At 52.0% G+C, this 18,955-nt stretch overlaps 2 protein-coding genes across 2 annotated transcripts; one reads left to right on the top strand and one right to left on the bottom strand.

The window, feature by feature from the left end:
* The first annotated feature begins 49 nt into the window (after positions 1–49).
* On the top strand, positions 50–5,154 carry CSUI_005359 (oxysterol-binding protein). The gene is made up of 6 exons (XM_068065535.1): positions 50–955; positions 1,237–1,390; positions 2,009–2,130; positions 2,817–2,937; positions 3,214–4,271; positions 4,718–5,154. Exons 1-6 carry the CDS (start codon positions 296–298, stop codon positions 4,979–4,981), a joined length of 2,379 nt encoding a protein of 792 aa, XP_067922493.1. The 5' UTR covers positions 50–295; the 3' UTR covers positions 4,982–5,154.
* Positions 5,155–8,708: 3,554 nt separating this feature from the next.
* CSUI_005358 (egf-like domain-containing) lies at positions 8,709–17,679 on the bottom strand. The gene is made up of 7 exons (XM_068065534.1): positions 16,450–17,679; positions 15,002–15,889; positions 12,642–14,669; positions 11,759–11,849; positions 11,113–11,249; positions 10,647–10,710; positions 8,709–10,201 (listed from the first exon to the last, which is right to left on the bottom strand). Exons 1-6 carry the CDS (start codon positions 16,808–16,810, stop codon positions 10,682–10,684), a joined length of 3,534 nt encoding a protein of 1,177 aa, XP_067922492.1. The 5' UTR covers positions 16,811–17,679; the 3' UTR covers positions 8,709–10,201; positions 10,647–10,681.
* Positions 17,680–18,955: the final 1,276 nt, after the last annotated feature.

The raw sequence follows: 18,955 nt of genomic DNA, 5'->3' as shown, positions 1-18,955 counted from the left end.
ACCAAAAGAAGACAGTAGCCGCTCTGTCGCGACGGCTGCGAGCACAGGTGGCTCGCGTAAGAATGCCGACCCGGACACTACAACGCCATCGGGCAGCGGCCTCATTGATTACCGAGGTAGTGAGGCGTCCGCGCAGGGGGAGTGGTTCGGATCGTGCTGCTCTTTGGATGAGGCTGCACAAATCAGCCACGAGGCATCCTCTTCACATGAGACCGAAAGCGATGCCGGCGAGACAGCAGATGACGGCCTTCCCCCTCCCCTTCTGCCTCCTCGGAACACTCCACACTGTTCTCTGATGGTTCCCCAACCGCCCCCGTCGGGAGCCCCCAGAGAGTGTGGAGCTGCACTGCTGGCTGCTCTCCAGCGCACGCTTTATCAGCACGCTCATAGAGAACAAAAAGAACAAGCACACAAAGAAAGAAGGCGAGAAGAGGAAGAGGCCGCCGACAGCGAGGCTGAATCCGAGGGCGCAAGGTCGTTCGTCACTGCTTGCTCGGACACACAGCGTCCTCCTAGTTTTCCACCACAACGCTGTCAGCCTTCGCAGGCGAATACTCCAGTACCTTTCAGAGGGGAAGGTCCTGGCGAGGCGGAGGACACGCAGTGTAGTTCCACGGCTAAAACACGCAAGGAGACGGGGGATCGAGAAAACCTCTCTCCCGACCGGAGTCCAACAGTCACATCGGCTCAACAGAAGAACCGGTCAGAGCCCGCTACCGAGCAGAGGAATTCGCTTGACGAAGATGATGGAGCGTTCTGCTGTTTTCGACCGTGCCGTCCCTCTGACATTCCCCCACGGCCACAAGAAGCTGTAATACGGCGGACCCAGCTTCCATGCGAAAAGCCAAGTAGTAACAGCCTGAGTGTGTTCAAAATTTTGAAGCAAGTGAACGGCTCAGATATGAGGAATTTTTCCCTTCCCATCAGTGTTAACGAGCCACTGTCTATGCTGCAGGTACGGATGAACTACCTGTATTCTCAGGGACTACGGGGGCTGGTTGGTCATCTGCCGTAGCTGCTTCAGGCGTTGTCGTAGGGGCAGGAGTCCGGTGAGCTTCCTCCAACAAGCACAACCTCTCTCAGCCCGGGCGACTCCACACCGCTGTAATCCGCGTTAGGTCGCTGTGCGCTTCCAAATGACCCACTTTCGTTTTTGGGTGTTAAGAGCTGAAGTCAGCCGTGACTGATTCGTGGAAGATCATCCTAAAACCCGCTCTTTGGCTGTTTGTCGAACAGCGCATCTGCGAGGATTTCGAGTACGCCCGTATCCTCTCAGTTGCGCGTACGCGGCCGACCTCGACAGAGCGTCTTGCGTACGTCACAGTGTTCGCGCTCTCGGCGTACGCCGGAAGTATGGACCGTTGCTACAAACCATTCAACCCCATGTTAGGTGAGCTCCTGTTCGTGTGCTTACACGCCGGCTACTCGCGCTACCGATCCATGTGGGGGGGGAGACCACGACATCTGTCTGCCCGAATCCAATAGACTCCTGCTTCTGCTGCCAGTTGCAAGATCCTTGTTGCGAAGTCGTGCTCGTCCTCCTTGGATACGTGGCAGCGCGAGTGCATCACCATACTGCTCTTTGGGCCGAAGCCGAGCCACTCGTTTGCACGAGACGCACTGTAGTGGAATGAGTTTCGGCCTGCGCCCGCTTCTCCCTGCTTCCAGGTAGCTAGGAATCGCATAACATCTTTTGCAGTTTGATTCTAAGAAAAAAAATCACAAGAATTCCCACTCGGATTCCTCGGAGTGAGCGAGCCGCGCCTGCTACTCGTTGCACCGCCGCGGACTGTTATACCTACGCTTGCGTTGATGCAAGAATGGCGGCCTACCACTCTCAAATCAAGATTAGACTGGGGTTTACGAAGGAACAGCTGAAGACGAATTTCTAGTCATTCCTTTTCTCACTGTTTGACAAGCGGAGTTTCAGGGCGCACGGGGAGTAGCTGGTGTTTAGCGTGCCGGTTCTCTTCCCGCCCAACATGATTTTCTTTTGTTGCTGCTTCAGGAGAAACGTACGAAATGTCTCATCGTGGAATAAACTACATTGGAGAGCAAGTGTCCCATCATCCCCCGGTTTCCGCCTATCACGCCGCGGCACACAACGGCGATTTCGTCTGCTTCGGAACGGTGGCGCCGCGGCTGAGTGTCCAGGCGAGTTTTTCTCCGCCACCCGAAAAGCTACACCGTTGGAAGTTTCTTTAGCTGCGGACATGTACCAGCAGGTGACTGGCGGCCTGCTAAGCAGATAACATTCCGAGCAGTTTACCACCTGAACCAGATAAGTGGCCCTGCACTTACCGAGCAGACTCGGTGGCAGTGCGAAAGCACTTATGGCGGAGCTCGTAATTGCAGCGGTATAGCGGAAGTCAGCCACAACACGTAATCTGTATTGATATACACAGCTATTGGCCTATTGGCAGCCTGCCCTACAGCTTTTCCCGGTGTACTAACGTTTTAGGGCAAACCTGCAATGCGGACACACTGCTGGCTTATCCAGCTGCCGTTGTGCGCGCCGTCTGGTTTCCAAACCAGGGCGCGGCTTGGCCCACCATTATGCCTGTCCGCCCATAACCGGCTCACACGTTTTCGTACAGCAGCAACGTGACGGCCGTGTTAGTTTTTTGGTGTTGCCATGCGTGCTGCTAGGACGTGTTTGGAGCTTTCGGGCCGGGCACACTCTTCTTGTTTTCTTGGGGAGCGTAGCTCAGTTGACAAGCAGCGGGTGGAGGATGGGACGGCAGGACTAGGGCCTCTCAGGAGCGATGGCGGGTAACATACATTCGGGGCAGGATGCGCACATACGATTTTTGCAGGGTACACATGTTGAGAGCTGCAACTCGGGCAGAGTCACTCTGAGGCTCTTTCTTCCTGGCGGGGTCTTTGAGGATTACACCTGGAGTCGCCCGAACACAAAAGTCCACAACATCATCTTTGGTGAGCGAAGAAAGGGATTCACGTGCTGCACATATGGGCTATGGCAGTGTCACCATAGGGACGCGCCTGTGTGGCTGGAGAAGGCTATCACCCCGGGTGACAGATTGACGGGCACTCCAGCAGTCATTCGCAGCAGAGACATCGGTACCGGCGCTACGGAGAAACGCGCATTTTTCTTCCAGGGTGCCTTCTGCGATTCTGTCTCTCACGGTCTGCCTGGAGAACCATAGGCTCACCGACTTCTTGTCATGTTTCGGATTGTTGGCAACCATGCAGGCACTATGTGGATGGAGTGGGTTGGAGAAGTGAGGGTGACCAACCACAGTACGCACGAGGTCGCGGAGGTGTCTTTCCTGCCTGCTACTTCCGCTCCCTCAGCGACTACAGGCAACTCTTGGATGCCCTTCCGCTCGGCTGCCGCAAGCAGCAGTCCAAGACATGCGACAGCTCGCCCGGTGTCATCCGAGCCACAAACAGGTGGTCGTAGCAGCTCACGTGATGGATGTACGAATGCTTGCGAGCGCGCGTGTGAGGTAGGCGTAAGTGGAGGGATCACAGCAGGTGACACGACAGGGCCAGGGCAACGGCAAAGCTTCAAGGACGGAACCAGCCGTCCTGCATCCGCCGCCCCCTGCTCACACACGCAACGCGGTCGGCTGGGCCGTCGGAGCGATAGTTGGCTGTCCAAAGAGTGCCAAGGAAGTAACGGGCTCCGTGGCGAGGTTCTGGATACAACAGGAGTTCCACGGTACTACATTGATGGCTGCTGGAGTCGACGGCTGTGGATGACAAAAATAGGCAAAAGAAGTTACCGTGATCTTCGGGAGCGGCGCGGGATCGTCGCGGATCAGGCCGGGAGACGTGAAAGGCAGGCGGATGCCTATCACAGCTCCAGCAGCGGATCTTCCAGTGGCGCCCGACGAGGTTCCCTATCCAGGTGGAGGTCCTGGTCTAGTCAAAGGTCGGACCGCGTGGCGAATGAAGGAGCAGCAAGGCGGCTGGAGATGCGCTGCACAGGCGAATCCGCATCCGCCGCTGCGCAAACCACCTGCTCACAAAGATTACCGGCGCCTTTAGGTTGCGACAGGAATCTCAGCCAGGGAAGCAGTCAATCAGGACAACGGGATGGGACACAGTGCGCAGAGGAATGGATGGAAGATGATACACTTTTTGTTGTGTGGGAACCGACGCGGAAGCCACCCCATGCACCCTTGTACTACAACATGCCCGCGTTCGCGATGGAGCTGAACGAACTGACGCGTGATTACCTACCAGACCCGGTTACAGGAAGAGGAGGCGCGGCACCGACGGATTGTCGGATGAGGCCCGATCTGGTACAAATCACGCTATATGTGACCGTGGCTGGAAAAAACAATCAGCTGTCCGGCTGGGCTGAAGCAAGCCGAAGTTCCTTTCTTGAGTGCCAAGTCGATGAGTTCCGGCCTCCTCAGCATTGTGAGATGGCTATGTTTACATCCAACCAGCAAACGAAGAAGTCGTTACACTTGGCGGCCCTTCAGGCGTGTCGGTGTGTATCACCCGCGACTGCAGGCCGTACTGCCAGACTTGTCTGGCGGACATGCCTCTGAAGAGGGGGATGTGGCAGTCTTAGGATCCCAGTCCACGACAGTGTTCCAGCTGTCATGTTCGAAAGTGCGCTAGCGGGTGAGATACTTGCGATTTCTGGGAGAAGCGCCATCCGCGGTCCTCCCCTGCGTGTGTGGGGTCCCGGGTGGTCCTGCAAGAAGAAAACGTTACTCGTGTGCGGGCGTGTTTCCAGCGCAAGTACGAGGAGGGAGATTCGACGGCCGCCCAAGCAGAAAAGGTGCGTCTGGAAGAGAAGCAGCGTAGCGCCGCGCGGCAAATGAAGGACGGCGAGGAATCCTGGAAACCGCTTTGGTTTGAGAGGAAGGTCAATGTAGTAACAGGCGAGGAGGACTGGTTGTACAATGGCCAGTACTGGCCACACCGCAACAAGGTGGCTGGCGGCAAAGGACGCACAGGAGGTCGAGCCGGCTTCTCATCTTGTCCAGAAATTTATTGATGTACAAAAAAGGTCTTCCCTCCTCTCTACTAACGACCCGACTTCGCTTCTGCGGGCGCCTAGTTGTGAGTTGAATCTGTCTCTCAGAACGCCGCTAGCAATGTCATTCATAACCTCCTGCGTAATCACTGCTGTGAGTCTGATCAACACAGCTTTTTTTATGCTGGCCGCCATCGTAATCAGACTACAGGCTCGAACGTTCCTCGGCAAGAACGTAAAGATATCGCATCGATGCGCACTGCGCACACCGCTGAGAGACTGATGCACAGCCTCGGGCCACTGCAGCGTGTCCCGCGTGCTGGGGAGTTGAGGTGTGAACTGCAAAATTCTCCGAGCCAGGTGTTGGAAAGGGCAGGCAAGGAAGAGGCAGTACTTCGTGTACGAACACGACCTGCAGTACCTCAAACGAAAACTATTGGGTAGCGTAGCCTAGGAAAATTCACTTGGGGCAGGTGACACTAGGAATGCATGCACCATCTACGGTCTTACAAACTGGTGACGGTTCCCAGTTTCTGTCTAAGGGATTTCTGAAGACCCACATGAGCACACGATGAAAAAGGAGACCGTTGCGGTCAGAGCTTCTAATGCGTGATGCACAAAAGCTTACGACTGTCTTCCGTACCGTAGACAGGACTCAGGTTACATACGCCGTACCAAGGGAGCCAGTATTGAGTAGTTCGCCGTCTACAGAGGGCTGCAAGCAGGGTTCAACCGCAGTTTCTCAGACACGCCACCTTTGCCAGAGTGCGTACGCGTGTGGTCAACACACGCTTTACCAACCACGTCTGCCACTCCAAGTGGCGTTTCCCCGCGAGCATTTGCCTTGTCCAGGAGCAGTGTATGAGCAGGTATATGCCACAATATAATGTGCTATGGCCTCTCCCAGCCTGGACGAGTTGTTGTTCGGTCCATCTCGCTCGAGGCCTCCGCCGTTGTCCCACCATGCTGCTGCAGTTGCAAGTGTGGGATTGCACCAACTGCGGGGGGGTGCAAACCGGAGATCTCCACGCGTCTATGCTGCCTTATCAGTCGAGTCTGTACAGTGGGCAGCTCTCGCTACCCCGCATGGGGAAGCAGGACCGGGTAGCCGCAAGAGAGGGCACTTGGGCAACTAGAGTATGCGTGCAGTACAGTGCGGAGGCACAGACGGGGAAGATCACCTGCACGGCCCACCCTGGTGACACATACGACTACGGTGAACATATACCCCTCCAGCGTATAAACCTCGACAAAGCCTTCCTGATAACGCAATAGCCGGGGTACAAAAAAAGGTAGCCACAACGGAACCCGTCACGAGGGTAAACGGGCACGCGAGTGTGCTTCCCCTCGCTCGGCGGAGTTCGTCAAACTCCTGAGGAGAACTGTACGTTTTTTTCAAGTAGGGGCACGGCTCAGAAGTAAAGTATAATTTTACTACTGAGCCGCGCCCGCGCTCCCTCCCCTGAACACGTTGTTCTCTTATTCTTGTTTTCCCCTGCCCAGTCCTGGACTAGGACGTCCTCAAGGTGGCTTGACTCTCCGTTCTACGCTTTCCGAGAAGCAAAGCTCACTCAGTACAGGAGGGGGCGGTCACAGGTCAATAAGCCTACGCGCCGAGGCGCAGCCGGTGACTAAGTGCAAGCCTTTATGGATGACTTGATTACACGAAAACAGCTATACATGAAGAACGTGAGAATAGTATGATGTAACAGCTACGTGCGTTACAGCACGTGTAGAGCGAAAAATGATAAAGGTGATCTTAGGGTTCAGGTGCAGAGGCCTGTTCCCCGGGATGTTAAGAGCAAATGCTCCTTCCTGAGGAGTTGAGAACGATGCACGAAAAGGACTGACAAAAAATGACAACTACGGGTAACCTTTCCAGCCACTACTAATTATTCCTCCTGCGTGTGGGTACCGTTGCGAAGCGTGCGTGGTAAAGTGAAGACGAAACAGTGCTGCTTACCGTGGATTGCACACGTGCAGCCAGTTTTTTCTGTTCTGCTATCGAGTCTACCTGATCCCCTACTCTAACGCCGTTCGCTGCCCTACCTCGGACGTACCCGTTCCTTAGACGTTTCGTACCTCCGCTTCTCCAAACCACTTTTTGTGTTGGTAACGCCCCCTTCCCGATCTGCTCCGCTCAAACGCGTCCGGCACTCGACCGCGTTCAATCTGCTGTTAACTTCGTAACGGCCACTGCTTTCTACTAGCCTGCAGCGTCCCCACCGCTTAGTCCTTTCTNNGCTTAGTCCTTTCTCCTCTCTATCCCGCTACACAACAATTTGTTTCTGCCGTTACCGAACTCTGCGCCTTGTTTTCGTTCTCTTCTACATCGGTATGTCACCCACGTTGTGTGATTACTGAAACACCTCTTCTTTCTCTTCGGTGCGCATCTACGCCGCCTTTCCCCCTCTTTTTTGCCAGCTCAACTACACCGCAGACACGCGTGACGACAAGGTCTTGTGTGTTTGATGGCACTCTCCCGTTCCCCGATATCAGTTGAGTTGACTGCGATGTATGTCGAAACATCGAAAGGCGCGCTGCGACCACCAGCCCTTCGGCTTCTTGAGTGCAGAAAAACAGCTTTGATTAAATCCCTAAACTCCCCGAATAGGAGATCTACAGTCACTTGCGCACGCTCGGACGTTAAATCCTAGAACGACATCCTCTCACTAATGTCCATGCGAGTGGAAAGAAGAGGGAAAGACTACTAGTGGAGAACCGCCCGGACCGCCACACTGCGCGAACGTCGGACTGCTTTTTGCAGCAGTCCCGCCGAGACAGAAAAAAACACCGCTTAACCGCAAAAAGGCCTTTTAACCGCATGACCGGGTCCCGTGTTGATCAGAGCATTCATCTACATGAAAGCTTCACATGACCATCCATACCTCCGAACTGACTCACTACTACTCACACCTACGTCGTCTTCGTTTATCCTACCACAGCGGTAGTAGTGAAGGCAAGACAACACTCACTCACATAGCCGTCTACGGAAGAAACGGCACCAGTATACCGACTTTCACGACGCCCATACTAATGTCGGCGACCGATAACACGTACTCATACCACGACAAAAGAAGACAGTTGTGACTACTACGTTACACGTGAAAATCGTCTCCGTCGTCGCTCGCTCTTCGTGCCTCTTCACGGACCACCCAGCATAGCACATCGCACCGGCTTTCCCCCCCCCCCCCCCGCCTCGTTCCCCGTCTTCCTTTACGCCCTCCTGGAGCGACAGGAGGTATAATGGCAGCAACATCGATGCCACGGCAAACAAAAAAGGTGAGCTGCATTTCTCCTTGTTGTTGGCGTAGCAACTAAAAAATAGGTACTGCTGCATTCGTTTTCTTCATTCTTCATTGATTTTCTCTGAAATGATCTGCATTAGTCGTCTTCAATTCACAAGTCAACTAATGGATGATCTTCAGCAAGCAGCGGGCACTCCTCCAACATTATGGGCGCCAGCGCCGGTCCTACTTGAGACTGTTGTCCACGGATCCAATCAAGAACGCCCTCCCTGAACCCTGACCTCCCCGCCCTAACCTTTACTCTTTTTTTTTTGTCTACGTCTGTTGACTCTTCGCACTTCCTTATGATTCTTTGTCACGAGGAATCCATCACCTGGACAGCGACGGGATTTCGCTTGAATGAATGCAAGACGCCGGATGCCAGTGGGTGGGGGGCGTCATATTGCGTTGACCTATGATGATGTTTGATCCATTTACATGTTTCATCAGTGTTTACGTAATGCTGGCTTTACATGTCACAGCGCGCCATCGTCCTTTGCAAGGTCACCACCAACCGCCCGTCTGCATATATAGCTGGTTAAGTATCCTCACCAGAAAAGATGATACGCATACATGCATATATGCGAGACGGCGTATGTAGTGTATACGAATACAGGCGGATGTATACCGGCATACTTCTGTATGGATGTACGTGTACACAGGATACAGGTGAGATGACACGTGCCGTCAAGACGAATATATATGGGTGCCTTTTGCTGAAGTCTTGACAGACGATACGCTTTCATTATGCTTTGGTAGTAACTGAGACAAATGACCAGAAGGGACTGAAGTATTCTGGAAGAAGGAAGCCTACAAGGAGATGACGATGATGAGCGGGTGGGTGATTTATCTATCCACCCGCTCATCAGATGTGATTACTGTGACTGCTGTATACTCGAACACGCATGTATGGACGTACCGTACGCCCATGTATGTGTGTACGTACCTACGTGCATACGGGAGATGACTATCAATACGGAGGGCCAACTGAACAACTTTCATCAATTCTCGAGAGAACAGAAGAAGTTTGTCTGATAAGGAAGAAAACGATGACAAAATAACCATGAAGGAGGAAGTTGAAATGACACAAAGACTAAGAAAAAAAAATCAGTGTTGGGTATCCGGTGAATTATCCACTACATTTTCAAGGTAGTAAACAGTACGCGCGAGCGCTGAGTCGATACTGGATTGTCAGTTAACTGTCCCTGCCATACTTGTAACACTAACCACTGGGTTGCTTGCTGCCCACTACTCCTTGACGTAGGAGAGAGGAGTCCGTCATTGGTTGCTTTCACATTCACTCACTATCCATCACCTTTTTTCTTTCTTATATTCTTGTCTGACATTTCGTCTTCTGTACAACATAAAACCCTCTACCGTTCTCCAAGGATATTATCCTTATCCTTCCCGCGTCGCTCTTTTTCTATGCGATGACAGAAAAGAGATCTCTATCGCCCCCCGTTCAACTCGTCGTCTCCTTAATAGACAAAAAATACACGTCACTACCTTCCTCAAGCGGACCGACCAGGATATTATCCGCTGCGCGCAGCACCAAATCTTTCCCCTTCCTGATTCACCATCCTCCCTTTTACCTGCTCCTCTCGAACAGCTTCCTCTCTAAACACCCGATCTCCCGACTAGAACACAGGCACTATGACCACCATCACGATCCTCTGTTCGGGAATATATATATATATATATGCCAATCCATCAGTAAACAAAACATTCTTCACTACAAAAAACAACACACCATGCTCAGGAGCAGACAGGCGACGACGAAGAGGAGAGAGGCGACTAGATGGAAGAGGAGGAAAGGCACTGCGCTGCGTACTCCCGTAGAAGAGGGGACAGAAAACTCCTGTCGCCATAGAACCTTTCATGGTGTTTGATGAAGAGAGTTGAAAAGAGAAAGCGACGAGGGAAGAAAACGGTAGTTCGAGTGCCCGGATTGGACCTAACGAAGCACAGCAACAAGAGCGCAGAAAAACTGTGGGATGATGCGAACGTAGGGTTGTAGCGGACGTCTCCAAGACAACGAAATTAGTGTTTACAAGCAGCTACATGCACGCAAGATATATATACACGTGACACCTGGCTATATTACGTAAGTACACCTTCATACGATCTCGCACGCAGTTGACCCACATACACCCAAACCAACATCCCACACACACTACCAAAGGCATACCCTCATACTACACCTCTGTAAGTCCTGTGAATACGTAAGGCCTATGAATATGTGCATGCAATACATATATACGCACATACATTTTTACGTCCACTGAAGATGATGGACGATGATCCCAGATCACAATATCTACAGGTGGTTTCCGTTCAGCCCAAACAAAAACCCCGGCGTTTCAGCGTTTTAGAAGACCGGTGTTACTGCGCTTGCTTACCCGGCGCTGCCTTTCCTGTTTCACTTGACTCAGGATCATGCATCCCAGTTAGTTGACTCCAACTCTGTACACACAGCAAGCCCACACATACATCAGCACATGAAAACAGGACATTCAATCGCCGCAAGCATGAAGACGACGACACGCACTTGCGCATAAACAAACAGGCTCTGTCAAGTACGTACACACACGCACATTCTACCTGTTATCCTCTGCATTCTCCTGACTAGACTTCCAACTAAGTAGTTCCGCTTGGTCTTTCTAGAGCCTATGCCACGCATGTACTCGCTGCCGTTGAAAAGACTGCGTACTACGATGAGCTGACGTAACAAATGGAACACGTGTGTGACTTCCGACTGTATACGTGGTATATCTTTCCCTACTACTTTTCTCCGAGGGATACACGTCTCTGTCTTGCCTTCGCCCAACTAGCGTACTCGAGTGTCTACAAGAACACGGCACTTACTTGGGCCAAGATCTACAGCATCATCTGGATGTGACTTGAAGTCATCCAAATCAACTTCGATAGCTTCTTCATCTTCAGGAGCTACATCAGCGCCACCTCCCGCCTCTCCGAAATCGACCGATCCCGGAGCCTGGCCTCTGAGAGAAAGAAGCGCGACGCAACAGAAAAACGAATCCTAAATTCACTGAATGAAGTAACAACAGTGACCCTCGATGAATGACATCGACTCCTGCGACCGATGACGTAATCAATTTCGCGCTAAAGATGGTCATTCTCTGTACGACTCCCAGCAGACTTACCGCCACCGTGTGGTATGTCTATGAACGTAGAGGCGGCTAAATCAACTACACGAGCTATAGAAACCATACGAGGACCCGTTCTTATGTATGTATGTATACATGAGTATAACACACGCGCACTCGCGATAGAAGCTATCTTCTTCCTGACCCAAGCACATCATAAGCGCCTACACTCGCCAACCTCTATGAGGTAGTGGTATGCGTTCCGAGAATTAACACTGTATGACTGGCACCAACGCTTCTTCACTCCCTAGCCTGTTCCACCAAAAATAAACAAATCGACGGTACGTTTACTCTAGTATCAGTATCTACATACAGGCAGTGCGAAGAAGATGAAGATATCTTACCCTCCTCTACTCATCATGTTATACGCTAATGCTCCGGCTCCAGCAAGTAGTATGACTCCTCCCATAGCCAAGAACATCACCATGTTGTCAGCTGTCAACATCACACGCACAAAGAAAGGCACTTCTCAGTAAGAGACAGTTCGGCGAATGTCCTTGGGACTTGCTCCCAGGGAAGCGGAGGTACCATCAGGAACCACAAGCTAGTCCAGACGTTTCCCGTCGTCCCCGAGTAAATCGATATAAAGGGCACGTGAGCTCAGACCCGAAGACGCCGATTTCCTAGACGTCAAAAGGGTGCTACGACGCATGCAAGCTCGCTACACTTATCGCTGTTCTGCCAACAGCATTCTCCGAACTTCGACAAACATGCGTGCAGGCAGTACAGGAAGAAGCACACGGTTCATTCGACCGTTCTACAGTGCACGCTTGCAATTCTCGAAACAACCTCGCGTATGTCTACTGTCCGCCACCACTGCTATTACCACTCCTCAAGACCCCTCCCCCCCAACGCACTCCCATAAATGCCATGGGGCTCCGCACGGACGGTTACACGAACCACACCATTGATCTACTATGTAGAACCAACTATATCTGCACACAGAGAGATACACCAACTAAAGAAGTCCGAATTCCACACCAGTTCTCGGCAGTCGTGTCTAACGAAGCAACGAGAAAGAAAGATATTACCATTCACCACCATATACATAAATGTTTCTTGGGTATAGCATTCATATAACGTCCGTAGAGCAGATATGTGTAATATATCTGCTGCTGCCAGGCCACCCACCTTTCTAGCTCCTCTTCTATACCTACCCCTTTCCCGTCCGAGTGGCCTTGATAACCTCTCTCCGTCGTGCCTCTTGTCTACTGTTTGGAGACTTACCTATTTCACTCTTCGGCATGCAGCACTCGTCTTCGTTTTCCTTCATCTTTTCTGTATAGCACTTTTTCCACTGAGCTTCATCACTTTCTCCCGCCGGCAGTTGCCCCACGCATGCAGTCACGGCCTTACAGCACCGGTCCTTACAGTCACGTTCCGGATCACATTTGGGCTCAGGCAGGACATTGTCAGGCTTTGTGCACCAGACCTCACACGAGAACTGGCTGAGAGGATCATCACAAGTCGGGCCAGTAAATCCGTCCTGACATTCGCATTTCCCCGTGTCTTCATTACACGTCCCCCCATTGTGACATACAACACCTTGGCATAGAGGGCCAGTAGTATTTCCATCGCATTTGGGTCCTGTGAATCCTTCGGGGCACTCACATGTCCCATTAGGCTGACATGTACCCCCGTTTGCACATGCTTCGTCGTTGCAAGTCTCACAATTGCGGTCACCGAAATCCGTGAAGCAGATACATTTCCCTGTGCTTGGATCGCACTTAGCTCCATTGTGGCACAACACGTCCTTGCATTGATCTGCCTGACTGTCACATTTGGGTCCCTCCCATCCAGGTAAACAATCACAAGTATGGTCTGTTGGGTTACAGACGCCATGTGATGGACCTCCGCAATCGTTATTCGTGACACAGCAATTAGGGACTTTCGTTCCACATCTGTCCCCAGTATGACACTGATCACATACGCATTTCCCTGTGCTAGCATCACAGTACCCTGTGTTACATTTCACACCTTTACATTTTTCTCCTTGATCCTTGCAGTTATCACCCCCAAACTGCGGTGGACATTCACACCTGTGTGTGCTTGGATTGCATTTCCCTCCATTCTCACAAGCAGCATCCGAATCACAACAATTCGGCGTCACCTTCTCGCATAAAGGACCCGAATTGCATACCCCGCAATTACATAACCCTGTTGCTGGATCACAGGTCCCCCCGTTCTTACATGTCACACCCTTACATCGGTCTACACTTTCCTCACAATAGTCCCCTTGGAATCCTTCGTAACATTTACACTGGCGGATGTCCATCTGACAGTATCCGTTCGGTTGATTACAATCTGCATTATCCTTGCAGCACCCTTTTTTCTTGACATCGCATTTGTCTCCCTCCATACACATATCGGGACAACCACACTTTCCTGTATCTGGATCACATATTTGAGATCCAGGGCATGTGACGTTAGCACACCTATCTACAATACTACAGTCAGGTCCTTTCCATCCCTCTTTACACTCACACTTCTGTGTTTGTAAATTGCACTTTGTGTTTGGAGTCGTGCAGTCAGTATCGGATGCACAACAATCAGGTATCTTCTCATTACACTTTGTCCCTCCATAGCATGTATTGCATACACATGTCTTGTCCTGACATCTCCCATGATCCCCGCAGTCGCTGTCTGCCTCACAACAATCCTTGAGCTGTGTCTCGCAATTTGACCCAGTGAAACACGGCTGACAGATACACTGCCCGCTCTTTGAATCACATGTCCCGTGCCCTGAGCAATCATTATTATGGCACTTATCTACCGTTTCACAGTTGTCTCCAATATACCCTGGTTTGCAAATGCACTTTCCTGTTGTCTTATCGCATGTCCCGTGGGGTCCGCAATTCACATCCACACATTTGTTCTCTGGAAGAATACCCTCTGGTCGTGGTGCCTTGGCTATGGTTGGATCTACAGCGCTTAACGCAGTGAAACTCATTGCGTTGGTATTCACGAAGAAGCAATTAGGAACCGATCTATGTAACAAACATTTCCCCTTTGATGAGGATACACATGATAGGCTAGGCTGTGTCATATCACAGCTCGTACTAATGAATGTCGTCCATAAATATCCCTGGTTTTGGTACTGAAGTCGAGAATCATCTGATGTACTCCTCTCAAACGCTAGCTGTCCGCATCTCTCCGCTGTCACGTTATCCATAACTTCAGGTGAAGCAAGGGGAGCGCAAAATTTTCCGTCTGTTGTTGTCCCCCACTGAACTCCTGAGAAAGGCTCTCTTGGCGCTGAAGACAAGAGAAACACCCGCACACAAACAAGCACAATAAACAATACGTCTGTATATACAACTGGAACGTCTCTAACCATGACCAGTCTCCTCTTCTTTCTGAGTCTACCGACTACATAGAACGAAAATGATGTCTGCTAAACATTCGCACACAGAACAGTGGTCACCGCGGCCTCGTCAGACACACACACACATACGGAATGCCTAGAAAGAGCCCCCATGCACCGCCACCTGTGTACGCAGAATGCAAATCTGAATACCTGCACATGTGTCGTCTCTCTGTGGGACGGAAAGAAATTGCACGCTGAGGGGCACCGGGTTTAGACTTACGGCATTTGGTCTCGAAATCCGGACGGGTGTGGCCGGTGACGTAGGCATAAGCCGATGTTTCCTTTGTCTTGATGGGTCGGACGCAATAGAATTGACTTGCATCGGAGGTATCATTCTCAGCGCACTGCGGGAGTCGATAATCTTGTGTATGGTATCCGAGCAACCGACACTCCTTTGTTTCGACGTTGAACTGGGCTGGAAGGCTTCTAAAGCAATGGCCCCCGGATTTGAATGGCCAGCAATGATTTGTGCATGAACTCAGACGACTGCATTCGAAAGCATCCGTGATCCAAGAACGGTCTTTCATTGGAGATGTTTTCCTTGGGGCACTGTAGGGCGGGCACCCTACGTGCTTTGTTTGTCCAGCATAATCATATCCGTCATATCCTCCGTTACCATGGAAAGCGAAAGGTGTATAGGTTTGTCCTTGTTGTGGCGTTGTTGTATCCAAAAAACGAAGTGGGTTCTTAGCTGTGACGAAACTACATACAGTAGGATCGTACTCCGTATCTGTAATCATATCTTTCTCATACACACCGCTGTTGAAGGGGCAATGTGTCATATACCCTGCGTACATAGCAAAACCCTCCTGCGCCTTCGGGACTTCTGATGCACCTGGAGAGGCTTCGCTCGCACATCCCTTTGTCGAATGAGGCATAACAACTGCATGAATTTCATTTTGCCACCGTTTCAAATCTGTCCTTGGAGAACCTTCTCTATTCGTGAATGCTATGACTTTGCCGAAGTTCGGGCATGCACCAGCTGCCATGACACGACGCCCTACTGTTGCTTGCGTATCTACTTTTGCTTCTGGAAGAGTGCAGTACTGAGAAGTAGAGCCGTCGTATAACTCCGAATATCCGGCATACACTCCAATATTTGTCTTTCCTGAAAAGAAAGCACACACCCACACGCACACACATGCTGTGTTTGAGGGCAGCAGTTAGTTATGCATGCACGCGAGAAAAGAACACTGCAACACTGCGGGTGACTACGCTGACCCACGGGCTCGCACCGCATCTACACGCGTATCATGCCGAAACAGCATGTTAAACTATACTGCTTCAGGCATATTCTAACTAGGCAAAAATGTAGCACTCATGACGACAGCCACGCGTACAAGCAAAGCTACAGCATACCGTCCGAGTGCGGTACATGGATTTCTCAGAAAAGTACCCTACTACGATTTAATTCAAAATAAGACTCGTACAACGGAAAGCTCTCTAGACTTCGTGTCCTTCGTCCCACGTGCACCTAGACTCCATAGCACGCAGTGAAGCAAACGAGCACACACTCACATGCATTAGAAACCAACAGAAAACGCTAGGCCTTACTACGCCGAGAACGTCAGCCGCGTCACGGGGCTGAACACGGCGAGCACACGAACGCGGAAAGTTAGAGGGCTCACACCGGGTAACAACCGGTCTGCACCGCATGCCCTGACTCACGCTCGTTCCAGGTGTAGTTGATCCCTGCCTTAGAGAAAGAGTGGGTGCCTGACTTAGTCCAAATGAGATCGACATGGTGGGCAGGGATGTTGAACCGAGCCATGTAGTTGGACCGCTCAGAGACGCTGCTAGCCAGACCACCTTCGGCTGCGGTGGCCGATGCAACGACGGTATGCGGCGACAGGTGCAACGTAGTATGTGAACAGACCAGGAAAACACTCGAAAGAACACAGACAAAAAGAGAAAACGAAACGAAGAAGCCGCGCGAGTTACGGTGTGACACTGCAGCCAGGGCCTCTGGGGCGAAGGCGCAATTAGCCACAAAACCAGACCCCGGGGGCTTCCTACTTGAGAGTGCCATGGCGACTTCCAGACTGAAATAAACGGGGAAAGACTGATGCACGGGAAAACAAGAAGATCAAATGAAAGGATAAAGACTACGAAAAAACTCAGAGGTTTTTCCACAGGCAAATGAGATAAGAGGGGAGAAAGAGTCCGCCAAGGGCATACAAGGTGAAAAGCAACGGAGCCACACCTGACGCTGGCAACCCGTGGTACTGCTCCAGGCTGCTAAGCCGTAAGGCGGACTCCCCTAAATGCTACAGACAATGAGGCAGATCTCTACAAAAGTCTACGGGAAAAAAGAGGCCGGCGCAGAGAAATTTCCAACTCGGACCTCCAGGATGACAAAAGAATAATGAAAGGGTGAAGCACCGTTGGATCGACGCGCCCACCATGGGTGCTGCTGGCAAGCTACAAGCCGGCGAGTGTACACAGCAGCCGGGATCTTGCGTGGCATGGTGGTGGTTAGCCGGCTGCTACCTTCTGAGGCGCTTTACTCCACCCGCAGCGTCGAACACCCCCCTCCGGTGAGCGATATCCTAGGGCGGCCATTGCATCAGCCAGCCCCACCGGCCAGTGACTGCATTTGGGAAACACCGCGCCACCCGGAATTGCCGGGCACAGAGGCGCATGAGCGTGAAAAAAAGCACCGTTTTCTTCCGCTGGGCAGCGGTGTCTGCCTACATGCTTTTAACGGTGGATGCACTGAGGAGCCTTGCGGCACCGCCAGACTGCGCAAAGCCCACACAGTGACCCGGAGACTAGTCACGTTATTTTGAGACGAATGCACGTACTGGGCAAAAGACCTGAACTGTCGGTCCTCAAAATTTGAGCGCCAGTGTAGCCGCAACAGAATAGTGAAGGGGGGGAGGCAGCGCTGGTCTACTCACTTACCTTTGTACCCCAAACGCAGGCTCCAGTCACGCGTATGAGAATCTTGGAGGTCCCGCAACGGCGCCGCCGGGAAGCGAGGACGCAGGCGGGATCTCGTGAGGGGTGGCGGACGCGGGTAGGAGGGTACGACGTGTTCTGGCAGAGCGTCGCTTGCAAGATCGGCGGTGGACAGCTCTGCACTTGAGGCGTGAATTGGTGGGAGTTTCCCATACGATAGCGGCGCAGGTCCTTGCCACTACGAGACTAGGCGCTGCCGTTTTGCCACTGGACTTGGCGAGAGCACGGCAAGCGTGTTGTCTGCTTACTGACTTCTTCGTGGTAGGTCGGCCCTGGTCCGCAGGCTCCATCCGTCGTGCCTTGAGAAGACAGCAGTTTCGCGCATGACTACCGAAAACAACAAGCGGCAGGCCCTGCACTTCGCGGGTCTTGGAAAGAGCCTTCCATCTCAACTCTCCGAACCTGGCGAGTCACCCTTAGCATTTGCACGTCAAGATGTTACAGCAACGGCTCGAACAAACTGCCCGCGCATACTGAGTGACGAAACCCGTGCTGAGATAGCCCTTTGGTCCTTCCAACAAGAGCATGTTCTTCTAGCAGACAAGCGCCTGCAGCTACTGCATCTTCCTCGTTGCTCTGTCCGTTTTTCTCCCGTGCACGTCATAGCTATATGGCATTAGACGCTGCCGTTCTGCCGCTGGAGTAGGCGAGAGCACGGGACGCGTGGTCTCTGCTTAATGTCTTCTCCGGGGTAGGTCAGCCCATGTCCGCAGGCTCCTCCATTCATCGAAAACTGAGACCGTCGCGTTAGTGGTTGAGGGGAAAAAATTGCTGCTGAATCAGCTTCTTTCGCTGTAGTAATTTCGTCGTGGTTAAAATACAATTCTACAGCTGAATGAAGATGCAAGAGCATCAGAACGCGACCGTCAGATCCCACCGATAGAACCTACTAACAGCTAGGTGGCGGGGGATACCTACAAAGCTACGGCCAGTCTGTAAACTGTGGAGTTGAAAATAACGGGTCCCCGTCGCACACCAGTCCCTGTCGAGAGCGTCTGAGAGAGCGCACACGGGTTGCAGGAACTGGAAGAGTAGGGACACGGAGGACTAGGGAGATTGGGCATCCGCGTCTCTTTGTTGGTCAGTCATTCCAAGCAGGCATTCCACTGGGCAAGACAAGCTCGTCTGGGGGCTTTGTTGGCTGCGCCGGTTCTCGTGACTGTGACAGTGCATACCCGAGACACAAGGAGGCCTAAAAGCGCCCGGCGCGGGA

The sequence above is a fragment of the Cystoisospora suis genome, assembly GCF_002600585.1.
Source record: "Cystoisospora suis strain Wien I chromosome Unknown contig_2595, whole genome shotgun sequence".
Lineage (NCBI taxonomy): Eukaryota > Apicomplexa > Conoidasida > Eucoccidiorida > Sarcocystidae > Cystoisospora > Cystoisospora suis.
This window is presented reverse-complemented; position numbering and strand designations above follow the sequence as displayed.

Excerpts from the sequence above, each read along its gene's own strand:
- CSUI_005359 (XM_068065535.1), top strand. The coding sequence starts at position 296 with ATGGTTCCCCAACCGCCCCCGTCGGGAGCCCCCAGAGAGTGTGGAGCT. Across the intron at positions 956-1,236 it reads AGCCACTGTCTATGCTGCAG|CGCATCTGCGAGGATTTCGA; the intron begins GTACGGATGAAC and ends TTTGTCGAACAG. Across the intron at positions 2,131-2,816 it reads ATTTCGTCTGCTTCGGAACG|GGTACACATGTTGAGAGCTG; the intron begins GTGGCGCCGCGG and ends CGATTTTTGCAG.
- CSUI_005358 (XM_068065534.1), bottom strand. The coding sequence starts at position 16,810 with ATGGCACTCTCAAGTAGGAAGCCCCCGGGGTCTGGTTTTGTGGCTAAT. Across the intron at positions 15,890-16,449 it reads CAACTACACCTGGAACGAGC|GAAAGACAAATATTGGAGTG; the intron begins GTGAGTCAGGGC and ends CTTTCTTTTCAG. Across the intron at positions 11,250-11,758 it reads AACATGATGAGTAGAGGAGG|AGGCCAGGCTCCGGGATCGG; the intron begins GTAAGATATCTT and ends TCTTTCTCTCAG.